Below are 13,076 nucleotides of genomic sequence, written 5' to 3' on the forward strand. Positions count from 1 at the left end.
CCCAGCAGAATAGACTTAGTGCTTTTTACATGGCACAAGCACAGGCTAGGTCAGTTTTAGCAAGGTTTTTACAGCTGATTGCCATTCCAAATGCCAACCACTTTACAGTGTGGACTGGATACTTTTTATGTAGCACCAGCACTGACGGGGTCACCAAGTAACTTGCAAGAGAAAGATCCTTTGAGATGAGAGAGAGCAATACAAGTAATATATCCACACAAATATGATCTGAACTTCTTTTTGCCATTTTATTACAAGAACAGAAACTTTTTGTTTGTGCTTTGGGATTTCTGCTTCAAATTAAATTAGTTCAGTTATTCAGGATTGATAGGTACCTGCAATACACAAGGGTAATTCAGACAGCTGTCTTCCTTCTAAAAGTAGTCTAATTATCTAGTCCATTATTATTAGTTTTTTAAATCTTCTTTATGACTCAAGCAATAAAGCAATGCCATATAAATCAACATTTTCCATCGGCACATCATTTATCTTTTATCTTTTGTTTCAGTCATTGGGTTCCAGTCATGCTGGGACACCACCTCGAAGGGTTTAGCCAAAGAATTCAACCTTAGTACTTATTCTGTTGGTGTCTTTTGCAGAGCCACTAAGTTAAGGGGACATAAACAAGCACAATTGTCAAGCAGTGATGGGGAGCAGACACACACTCACACTCATATGCATACTATGGGCTTCGTTCAGTTTCCATCTACCAAATTCACTCACAAGACTTTGATCAACTCGGATGTTATAGTAGAAGACACTTGCCCAAGGTGCCGTACAGTGGAACCGAACCCAAAACCATGTGGTTGGGAAGGTACACTTCTTACCACACAGCTACTGACAGTTTCTAGAACAGCTGTCCTTCAAAATCCCGTACTTTAAGGAGAAAAAAAGAAATAAGTATAGAAGTTGGTGGGAAGTAGTGATATTTATTTTCCGAGTTGTAATTTCTATTGTATGTAACAGTTACAAAAAAACAAAAAATTGGATGGAGGACGGGGGGTGTGCCTTCTTTCATTTCCCATGAGGTGTGCCTTCTTTCATTTCCCATGAGGTGTGGGACTTTGCAGAGCAGCTTTTTCCAAACTTCCTCCAAAAAATTGCATAAAGTTAATGTTGTTCAATCCTATTTGCACTGACCTGTAATTAAAAGGCCTTCCGGCCATGACAAAGGAGATTATAGTGTTCAGTGTTGCTCTTCAGTAAGTCAAGATTTATGAGGAAGATTTGGTTGCTATTGTTTGCCCTGCCAGCAGCACACGCTTAGGTGGTTTAGTGTTCCTCTATTAGGTTTACATATTTGTGGTTCAAACCATTTTTTTGAGTTCTTAAACCTACTTTAGGAAACACATAAACATCACAAAATACTTCCATTTTCTCCCTTGCTATTTCATGAAGTGGCTTATAGGGTCTCTATAATGGTAAAGGAGATTAATGACAATTATGTAATGGTTTGGAGAAACGCATGAATGTCACGGCGTCAAATCTTCCCTTCCTCCTGTTCATATAGATTTGCAGCCTAATGCTTATAACAAAAACCAGTGACTATAAAGGCCGCGAGCAGGCAAAATCCGTTAAGTGCATCGGACAAAATGCTTAGCGGTATTTTTTTTTTCCAGTGCTTTTACGTTCTAGGTTCAAATCCTGCCGAGGTCAATCAACCTTGCTTTTTTCATCCTTTCGGGATCAATAAAATTAAGTCCCGGTCAAATACTGGGCGGGCGGGTGGGTTTGTGGGTGCGGGATCGATCTAATTCAACTACACACCTCTCTTGTGCCACAATTTTCGTTTTCAGCTTCATAACAAGATCTGTATTAGCATTAACAACCACTTCAAAGGCCGAGATGAAGATTATCTATCTATTACGCACACACACACACACAGTTTTAGTTTATTTGCTTCCCCCCCCCTTCTTCCGTGCGCGTAAGCATTTGGCATATCTCTACCACTAGTGACAATGGTTACCTATTTATTGTTGTACTGTAACCCCTCATTTCTCTCTTCTCTTCCGCCCTTCAATGCCTACCGTTTTGTATATATGTATTTCCCCCCGTAATCTTTTAACACTTTTATTTCCCCTCCCCCTTTACACACACACACACACACACACACACACATATATATATATATATATATATATATATAGGGCTCCTTGTGTATCGGTGACAACTATCCTACAGTGTGTGTACGGTTGTACTGTCATTATTGTGTTTACAGATAAACTGCCGTGTGTACGTGTGTTTGTTACGGTGGCGCTCTTGCTTGCTTTGGTTTGTGTGTGTGTGTGCGTGCGTGCGTGCGTGCGCGCGCGGACGCGTGTGCCTTTGCATCAATCGATGATAGGGAGGAGCTAAGCATCACAACTGATAGCTATGATTTCGTTTTGTCGGCAACATCAAAGCAAACAGCTTCTTGGCATCTTCCTTGTGTTCTCTGACCAGCCTTCTGCTTGACACTGCCTCTCTCTCTCTCTCTCGTACTACTACTACTGCTCCTGCCACTACAGCTGCCACCGTCGCCGCCGCCACGACCGTTAATACAGTATTTTTGCATTGAGAGGATCCAGTGGAGGTGGCGGTGGTAATAGTTATTATTGTTGTAGTAGCAGCAGCTTGAGAACTTTTGGTGTGCAGTTGAAAAATCTTCCTCCCACTACATCTTTTTCTCTCCCTCCTACCACCTCCTTTCTACGTTTTCTCTCTCTCTCTCTCTCTCTCTTTCGCTTCTTTTGATCTAAATAATTTGGGGACATCGAAAACATTGTTTCATTTTGCAGTGTCCTCTCTCTCTCTCTCTCTCTCTCTCTTCTCTTCTCTTCTCTTCTCTTTTTATATCATTATATTATTATATTATATTACTAAACAGCAAAGGAGCGAGTGTGTGCTTGCTCTCTGCTTCTGCTCTTCGTTGCTGCTGTTTTTTCGTGTGTGTGTCATTTAGTCGTCGGCTGTCGTTTGTTCCTGGCCGCAAAACAGCTTCACTCTGCTGCTGTTGTTTGTTATTATTTATTGTGTCTTATTTATTACTTACAATCATTGTGTACTGCCAAGTTTTGGAACAGCTTAAAAAACAAAACAAGACTTGACTGTTTAATAATATCTCCAGAAGGTGGATTTTACCTGCCGCCGGCCGCGCTACCTCTTCGGAACCAAGAGCGAGAACCTTTACCTTAACATATCAAATCTATATTTATTACACACACACACATGTAGCTCCTTGTGTTTGGTTTTTTTTTTTCAAATCCTCATGTGTATAAATACAAGTGTTATTTTTGTTTCTTATAAAGAAATTAGTTCTCTTCGTACCCACCACCATATAACCGCCACCACCATCATCACATATTTCCTTGGCTGTTGCACACATGCACATTTGCTGGGGTTTTTTCCCTAACTAAATGGTACTTCTTCAAACGATTAATCTTTATTGCCAATCTCTCTCAGCTGCCGACTGGCTATCACAGTTCCTAGTGTAGGTTTATTTCACGCTTATTTTCCATTTGTTATTCTCATTGTTGTTATTGATGTTGTTTGTGGTATGTGTGTGTCTGTGTGTCCCTAAAAAAAAAGAAAAGAAAAAATGTGATGTAATTGTTTGTTAAAATCCAAAGTTCGTTGTTGTTGTTTTCAAATTCTTTTCAGTATTTCTTTTTTCAAGTTTTTTTGTCTTTGTCTATTTCTTCCTAGTTCTCCGCTTTCAAAACTAATTTCTGTATTTACTCGTGTATATATAGGGTCGCAGTATTTTATTGTTGATTTTTAACCGGAAAAAAAAAAGATAGGGTGCGACTTATTTACAAGTAAATCCGTTACATATACTTATATATTACACACACACACACACACCGTATTTACCTATGTATACTTGATTTAAACTGGGGTTCGACTTTTACACGAGGGTAAAGCTAAAATTATGGAGTGGAGGAAAAAATTTGTACCAAGATTTAACACTAGGGGTGCGACTTATACACGAGTAAATACAGTAATTATCTTGTTGCCTTTTAATCTTTTTCTCCTGTCATGTTGTTTTGTTTCGTTATTTCATGTGACAGCGATGTCAACATTCGTTATTTTGTTTTCTGCATATTTCTTTAATCTCTCTTTCTCTCACTCCGTCCATTACATTAGACTCCAGTTACTATTGGTTGATTACAAGACCTTCTTGACATGTTAGACCATCCAAACAATAATGACACCATCGAGGTAGTAAGAATGCTCCCTCTAAGTACATGTTACATAACGTAACCCTTCCTATTCTGAAATTTAATACGGGGTGGTCATGGCTGGAATCCTTTTGACCATAGGTCATCTCGATCTGTACTAACTAAAGATTGAATATCAATTAACTCTGACATTTAATATAGAACAATAGGCTCTCAACAGAGGTCCATTTAAAATTTTGTTGTTGAGATTTTTTTACAATAAATTGATTATATTTTAACTATTTTTTAAATATAATTCCTAATGTTATTTAATTATAAAAATATAATAGGATTTTTTGAATAACTATTTATGAGGGTCCATTAGAATAAAATACTAATCAGAGGGGTCCGTATGTAAAAAAAAAAAAAAAAAAAAAAAAAAAGGGTTGGGAACCACTGATGCAGGGGCCCTAAGTAAAAAATCCACATTTAATCTTATTTTCAGCAATTCAAATGCTTTATCTGTTCTCTGTTAAACATCCTTGATAAAACGCATGAACACCACATCCACCTCATTAAGATTTCTTAAGTTCTCACTCTTAAAAAGACTTGCACTGCAAGGATTTATGGGGTTTCATCCGTGGGATCCGCGATATCTGTACCCAAAACAATATGTTGAAATGTCAGATGATGTGTAACAAAGACCGTTTAGAGTTTTTTTTTTTTTACATTTAAAAACTTTTGGTTCTGTTGCTATTTTATGAGGCTTTAGAGCATTCTGATATTTGTGCCTCTTTCATTACAAGATATGGCTAGTGGCAGACTGTAAGGTAATAAAGTACCAATATTAGGAAGTGCATTCAGGTTGCAGCTGGAAATAATTTGTTTATATATGTGTGTGTGAGAGAGAGAGAGAGAGAGAAAGTATTTGTGTGTGAATGTGAGAGAGCGTATATGTCTGTCTAGGTATATGCATATAGGCATGGTTTGTGTGTATATTACATAAATATATTTGTAAATTTTCCGTATATATTAGTGTATGTAAATGTTACATATGTATACACGTGTGTATATATATATATATATATATATATATATATATATATATATATACACCTATTTGCACAGGTATTTATAAAAATATATTTATACTATATAGATAATATAAAATTGATGTGTGTTAATATACATACACAAAATAGATATAATAAAGATAAACAAATGTATATGAATATCACGTATAATATATATATACCAGATATGCTTTATATATAAAAATAGACGTATATAAATAATATAATAAATCTCTGTGTACCAGATACTTTAGGGCCACAATCATAGTCCTCGGAATTCGTGATTACTGGACCAATTGGTTTATTTGACATTGCATCAGTCTATGCAGCTGAAAGCACTGCTTTCTCTTCCTTCAGCTATCATCACATCCTTGATGTTCTCTTAGGTCAAGAGTTGGAGAGCCAGGCCGAGAAGGTGCTTGCTACTAAATAGGCACCTAAACCAAATAGTGAATGTGTGGCACAACCTAGCAGGTCATCCTTGCCCTTGAGTGGCAGCTAAGCAAGTGATATTACATATATATGTATATTGATATATATATAATGCATATATATCATCATTCTTTTTACATCTGCTCTCTACACTCTGATTCGTTTATTATTGGGAATCACTACTCCCATAGATTGGTGCTTTGGCTGGATAGCCCTTTAATATTACCAACCACTTTGTAACCATGTACTGGGTGCATTTTTCATGGCACCAATGTTATAGACATTACATATATATATATATATATATATATATATATATATATATATATAATGCAAAGAATACAATACAAAGATGAAGTAAAAAAATAAGCAGTATTGCTTTGACACTCGGGAAATAGGGGTGGGGGTGAAGGAAATGTCTTACGTTTCGAGTATTCATTCTTCTTCTGAAAGATAGAATGGATTATACATATTATGTAATATATATTATATGCATGTATAATGCGTTATATATATATATATATTATACTTATATAATGCATTATATATGTATGATAAATATATAAAGCATCTCATATATATATATATTCATTTTGTTTTAGCATCCTGTTTTCCATACTCACACACACACCTATATCTACCTCTATATCTTTCCTGGTTATTTTTATTATCACCTCTTCTCAATCTCCTCTTTGTGTATGTTTGTCTTCCTCTTCCTGTGTTCCTCTTTCTCATTTCTCCCTCTCCTCTCCCCGTTTGTTTCATTCTCTAACTGTATATGTTCTTTCTCTCTCTCTCTCTTACAGTGATGGCATTCCAATCCATACAAAATCATATCAAAAGAGAAGAACAGTACGGAAGCGAGCGGAACAGAATCGTGAGAGTAAGGACGCACCTATTCACCAACAGTTCATCCCTGTAAGTAAAACCTAATTATTGTGGACAGACAACTACTGCTCACTCCACCCAATCATACACACACTTATTGCTAAATCCTTTAAGTCAACTCTTATATTTTTGGTACTATTGTCTCCTGGATCAGAGTTTAGGTAATTCCAATGGGAGTTTACAATTATTGCCGCTAAGCAACAAAACAAGATGTTTTGTTTGTCCTTTAATGCTTTTTTTATTTTATTTTATTTTTATGTTGTTACAAACTTTTTAAAAAATTGTTGTATAGTTCTACAGGTATGATTTCCAAGATGGAACCCCCCCTCCCTCACAAGGATTATACTGCATTTTCCAGCATACAAGTTACCATCATATATAATGTAAACATTTCAAATATTTGTCAATATCTTTTCCAAATCCTGCTGAATTTCACATAAAATTTTTGGTCCTCCGAAGTTGTCTCGGTGCAAGTCGACTTTTTTTTTTTTTTGCCTGTAAATTTTGGTCTGAAATATTTAAACTTTTATACTGGAAAATTTCTTATACCAATTACGAAACTGAAATTAGTCCAAAACAATTTTTTAAAGTTTCAGTTCTCCAAACACTAGAAGGAATCTGAACACGTGTTCGGGTGTTATTAACCAACTACTGTAGCTTGTGGAATTCTCTTGGCGGTGGTTGTTTCTGCTTTATATCTGCATTGGTTTATTGTGTTTAATACTTGCTGACTTTGTTCAGTCTTGGAAGCCAACAAAATTGTCTTATGTTATGTAAAATCAAAACAGTGATCATCAGCTTCATTATTCTAATTTCATGTTCACTTTCCAGGCTAGCATGGATTGGACAATACAATAGGATCCAGTGGTGCATAGGACCACATCTTACTAGAGTGTCTCAGTTTTGACATGCTTTCTATGGCTGGATGCGCTTCCTAATGCCAACCACTTTACAGAAAGTACTAAAGTACGAAAAATGCATCTATAATGTTCTGCAGTTATCTTGGCTGTCTACACTACCACCATAATAATAATCCTTTCTACTAAAGGCACAAGGCCTGAAATTTTGGTGGAAGTGGTTACTTGATTACATTGACCCCCAATGTTTCACTGGTACTTATTGACCCCAAAAGGTTGAAAGGCAAAGTCGACCTCAACAGAATTTGAACTTAGAACATAGTAGTGGCAGGCAAAATACCACTAAGCATTTCACCAGCATGGAAGGTATGCTCAAAGGTTGCAAGCTGGCAGAATCGTTAGCCCAGCTTGCCATAATAATGGCTTCAAATTTTGTCGCAAGGGCAGCAATTTTGGGAGAGGAAATGAGTCAATTACATTGACCCCTGTGTTCAACTAGTACTTATTTTGTCGACCTCAAAAAGATGAAAAGTAAAGTCGACCTCAGCAGAATGTGAATTTGGAATGTAGTGTCAGGCAAAATATAGCTAAGCATTTCATCCGGCATGCTAACGATTGTGCCAGCTCACCACCTTCAATAATAATAATAATAATAATCCTTTCTACTAAAGACACAAGGCTTGAAATTTTGGAGGAGGCGACTAGTTGATAACGTCAACCCTAGTGTTTCACTGGTACTTAATTTATCAACCCTGAAACGATGAAAGGCAAAATTGGCCTCAGCACCATTTGAACCCAAGTGCAGAAAGCCAGAATGTATACTGTAAGGCATTCTACCTGATGATCTAATGACTACTCCATAGTTATCGTTATTATGATAATAATAATAATCTCTTATGAACGAAGTGTTTACTGTTGGATGTCTTGTTTCTTTGTAGTCTTGACCATAATTGTTTTTTAATTCCTATGTTTACAGAGAACTGACCGAGCACCAAAAGACCGTAACATTGCAGAAGTTGACACTGAAAAGTTTGCATCCATGTTAATCGAGAGATTAGAAAAGGTTCACTTGGAACAAGAAAGAGATGAGAAGTTGAGGGAGAGTATTCGTTGCATCAGTGAGGTAGGTTTACATTACTGTCTTTCTCTTTCACCTTCCTTCCTTCCTTCGCCACGTCTATATTGCCTCTCGTCTCATTGATACATGTTTGATCAATATCTGTTTATTATATTTAGATCATCACTACACAGAATCCGATGGATCTTGGTGTGCTTTGATTTCTTAACACCATTCTGATTGCAAAGCTGTGTTATTTCCCTCCCTCTTTCCCCCACGCCAGCCACTTTTTCTCTAATCAGTTTTATCAATAGTGAATATTACAACTTTTATTTTCATCTTTCATGGTGGTGAGACAAATAACTTTTAACCTTTCAAAGTTTGCCCGATTCTTTGAGCATACATGATCTTATCATGATGGTCATTTTACATCTACCTTCCATGATGGCTTGACGTGATTTACCAGGATGGAGGGCCAGGTCTTCCTCCAGTGTCTCATTTTTGGCATGGCTTATGTGGTTGGATGTCTTGCTTTGTCAACATTGAAACTAAAGACCTCTATTTCTCTCCAATACTTTATTTAGACTTTTGTGTAAAATATAGAACTCTTAGTTTTCGCAATATGTTTTATCAATCTATATAATCTTCCGATTTTTTTTTTTTTTTTTTTTTTTGAAACCAACTGTGATTTTACATAATCATCCTATTTGTTTTCTATTTCAGAGCAATGATATTGAAGAGAGTAAAAACCTTGCTAATGTCACAGCTTCATCAAAGCTACCCCCACTTATTCCAATTGTGCCCATTGATGATGAGCTAGCGGATAGTATCTTAGAGGAGCACTGCTCGCGGATATGGGAGAGTTCTGCCCAGCAGACGCCATTTCGCTCTCCGGGCGGTCATTCTCCGAAACCCAAATCTCCTGAACGTGCACACCGCAAAGCCATGGTGCCTGGTATGCCTTCCGTTCCAGTGCCAGCACTTGCTTCCAAGGTGCACGCTCTCTACAAGAAGAAAGACAAGGACTTAAATTCAATGTGGTCATATGACAGTGGTGTGGGTGAAGAAAAGTCAATTGGCGGTCATCATTCACAGGAGACCACCATTTATCATCACCACCACCACCACCACCACAGTTCACGGGAAGGAAAGAGCCGGCAACAAATTGAACACGAAGCACAGAAGCACAGTATGTTGTGCTACATGGGCGAGGCTGTAACTCGAAATCACCCAGACTATCATCTTGCACACAAGGATTCGGAACGTGGCCGGAGTCATGTGCGAAAGTCCAGTGTTCGCAAACATTCAGATGCTAGCAGTAATATCGATAGTGGGATTAGTACCATTTATGAAAAGGATACGTTACCATCAGTACCAAACCTTTCGGCACCAACCACTGAGAAGTAAGTACAGTACTTTAGTAATTCAGTATTTCTCATCTCTCTATTGTGAAATCATGTAACCTTGTGGTTAGGGTGTTGCACTCGTGATTGTAAGATTGTGGTGTCGATTCCCAGACTGGGCAGTGCGTCGTTCTTGAGTAAAACACTTCATTTGACAGTGTTCCAGTCCACTCAGCTATAAATAAGTTTCAACAATAGCTGGGAAGTTGACCCTGCTATGGACTATTGTCCTGTCCAGGGTCAAGTGTTGTAACCTATTATATGTCATGCAATCCAGGTTAAGCACTGCCTTTATGAGTCTTAGAGCTCATAATTGACCTAAGCATCTTTCTCTTGCAGGACCCAATGGAAGTTGTTTCTTCTTGACAATTTTTGACTGAAATTTCTTTTCTGTCTAAGATACAGTGGGGCTGTTTTTCATAAAAGATATTTTGAAGACTAGTTTAAATGCATTATCAAAAGTAGTTTCAGGGTTTCTGATTTAAGTACAAGTCCAGCAACTTTGAAGGAATAAGTATTTAGCTGAGACCATCAACTCCGGTACTTGTATTTCATTTTATTGACTCAAAAAAAAAAAAATGAAAGGCAAAATTGTCCTTGGTAGGATTTGAACTCCAAATGTAAAAATCCCAAACAAATATCACAAAGCATTTTATCCAATGATTTAATGATTCTGCCAGTTTTGCTGCCTTCAAAAGTACAGCATAATGGCTTTTAGCATATGAACACAAAATTAATTTTCCACCCCTAAAGAGCTATAAAAAGTTTTATATTGTAGACATGCAATCACTGTCTCCAGCATGGCAGCCATGACGATAAATATAATGATAATGACGTTGATAATTTCCCTAATTAAATATAGGAAGATCTCAGATTTATTAACAATGCTAGGCAGAGAATTCTCGAGAGATGTACTTCCCCCCCTCAAGTGGGTTTGTTAGTCAAAGTGGTTCCAGCTGGGTGCTGAAACATTTGTGGGCTCCATTTGCTGATAACTTACCACGATAATAATGTTTGATGTTTTATATCCCTAATCAAATTTCTGAAAATCCTGCTGATTTTAAAATCCTTTGTGGACTAAATCTCAAATCTCCATTGAATATCAACAGCAGTATGCTTTCATTTATCCAAGTTATGCTTCGTTAAATATAATGAATTGAGGCATTATATAATAGATATCCAAATTTGATTTAACTAAGGTTAGGCTTCGTTAACTAAAACGAAGAGAGCCATCTGTATTACAATGAAAGTGCTGTCAAAATTTGATCAACTTAAGGCCCGTGCAAAGTCTGAGTTTAATTTCTTCTACTCAGAATAAAGAAATTGGGTGAAAATAGCCCTGAATAAATTGGGTTATTTCCATTGTTGTTATTGGTGATGTATTTGACAAAATTACTAGGGTATTTGATTGGGTGGAAATGCCTTGCAGTATTTGTTGAAACTCTTTTTACATTCGGGCATCAATCTTTTCCAAGGTCAACTTTGCATTCCATCCTTTCAGGGGTCAGTAAGATAAAGTACCAGTGCCAGTTGGGCACTGGGGTCAATGGAATTGACTAAATCCTTGATAAACAAAATTTCAGGCCTCATGTCTCTGTGCTGGAAACAATTGTTATTAGGATAATGACTAGCATAATTGGTAGTTCTGGATATTTTTTTTTTTAATTTTTAGTCAAATGAATCAACCCTAGTACTTACTTTTTTGGCTAAGGCTTGTACTTACTCTATTGTACTCTTTTGCCTAACAAAGTTACAGGGACGTAAACACACCCGCTCCGGTTGTCAAGTTGCGGTGGGGTACAAACTCACACCAAGACAGATGCACAACACACACGCATATATATACATACATACACTGGGCTTCTTTTACTTTCCGTTTACCAAATCCACTCTCAAGGCTTTATATTATGAGCTTAAATTACCCCTTGAGGTCAGTTTAAATAAGGGACTAGTCAAGTACTCCTGCCTTCTTCTCCACCTTAAGAATATGACCTTGTACCTAAGTGGTATGTATGTACACACACACACACACACACATTGTATTTTCAGTTTCATTTTGTTTACTATAGTACTTCTAGCCAGTGTGTTTGTTTTTTTTTTGTGAGATTTGTGCAATATTTATTATTGCTTGTTTTCTATAAGGTGGTGAGCTGGCAGAATCGTTAGCATGTCAGACAAAATGATACTAAGCATTTTTTCCAATTCTTTATGTTCTGTGTTCAAATTTTGCCACGGTCGATTGCCTTCCATCCTTTCGGAATCAATAAAATAAGTAATAGTTGAACACTGGGGTTGATGCAATCAACTTATATACTCACTTAAAATTGCTGGTGTTGTGCTAAAATTCAAAGCTATCATTGTTTGTTTTCATTTTGTGTAATTAGGGGGTCGTTTAGTTAAGTGTTTGTTACATTAAATTCAATGTTGAATTTTTCTACTAGTATTTGGAGATGGTTTGTATAGGGCTGGTTTTATGGGATGACTAATTTGGCACTCATGGATTTGGGGGTGGCAACAAACAAAAAAAATGTCTATCCTTTCCTGCATTCAAATTCGAAACTGCCTGCCGCTGACAAAGAATGTGTGTTATGTCTTCAGGCCAAACAGTAAATTAATATTACATTGTCGTTGTCATTGTCGTTTTTAACACCCACTTTTCCATGCCTGCATGAGTCAGACTGAATCTGTTTGGGCAGATTTACTACAACCGGATGCTCCACTTGTTGTTAACCCTCACTTATTTCCAAAGCAAGGCGATATTCCCTCCTCTGTGGCCAGATACGGGTTTCTTAGAAAACATGAAGTACACAAACGCATATACGATAGGCTTCCCGGCTTCTTTCAGTTGTCATCTACCAAATCTACTCACAAAGTCGTTCAGGTCTACAGTAGAAGATATTTGCCCAAAATGTCGTGCAGTGGGACTGAAACTGAAACCACATGGTTGGGAAGCAAGCTTCTTAACCACACTGCTGCACCTGTGCCTAATATGTATTTGTATAATTAGGATTCTCTCTCTCTCTCTCCCCACGATCGTTATTAAATCAAAAGTGTCTTACTTAGAGCAGTATAGCTCATGTAGCTAATAGACACTAAAAACGTCAGACACTTGTGGCATTTGTGCCGGCTTTCTGCATTCTGCGTTCAAATCCTACCATGTCCTTCATGGTTAGTCATCTTAAATCTGAAGCCCAGTTTAACATTATCGCAACCACCACCGTCTGGCA

At 37.2% G+C, this 13,076-nt stretch overlaps 1 protein-coding gene across 8 annotated transcripts in view; it reads left to right on the forward strand.

Annotated features, from left to right (window-relative positions):
* The window catches only part of LOC106867786 (axin-1), a 214,702-nt gene that overhangs the window by 173,515 nt on the left and 28,111 nt on the right, over positions 1-13,076 (forward strand). For all 8 annotated transcript variants that reach the window (XM_089346991.1, XM_089346994.1, XM_089346993.1 and 5 more), the window contains 3 exons: positions 6,451-6,562; positions 8,366-8,512; positions 9,170-9,849. In XM_089346991.1, the coding sequence (XP_089203117.1) occupies positions 6,451-6,562; positions 8,366-8,512; positions 9,170-9,849 (939 nt within the window). The remainder of the gene's footprint in view (positions 1-6,450; positions 6,563-8,365; positions 8,513-9,169; positions 9,850-13,076) is intronic.

The sequence above is a fragment of the Octopus bimaculoides genome, chromosome 2, assembly GCF_046866305.1.
Source record: "Octopus bimaculoides isolate indiv1 chromosome 2, ASM4686630v1, whole genome shotgun sequence".
In the NCBI taxonomy this organism is placed as follows: Eukaryota; Metazoa; Mollusca; class Cephalopoda; order Octopoda; family Octopodidae; genus Octopus; species Octopus bimaculoides.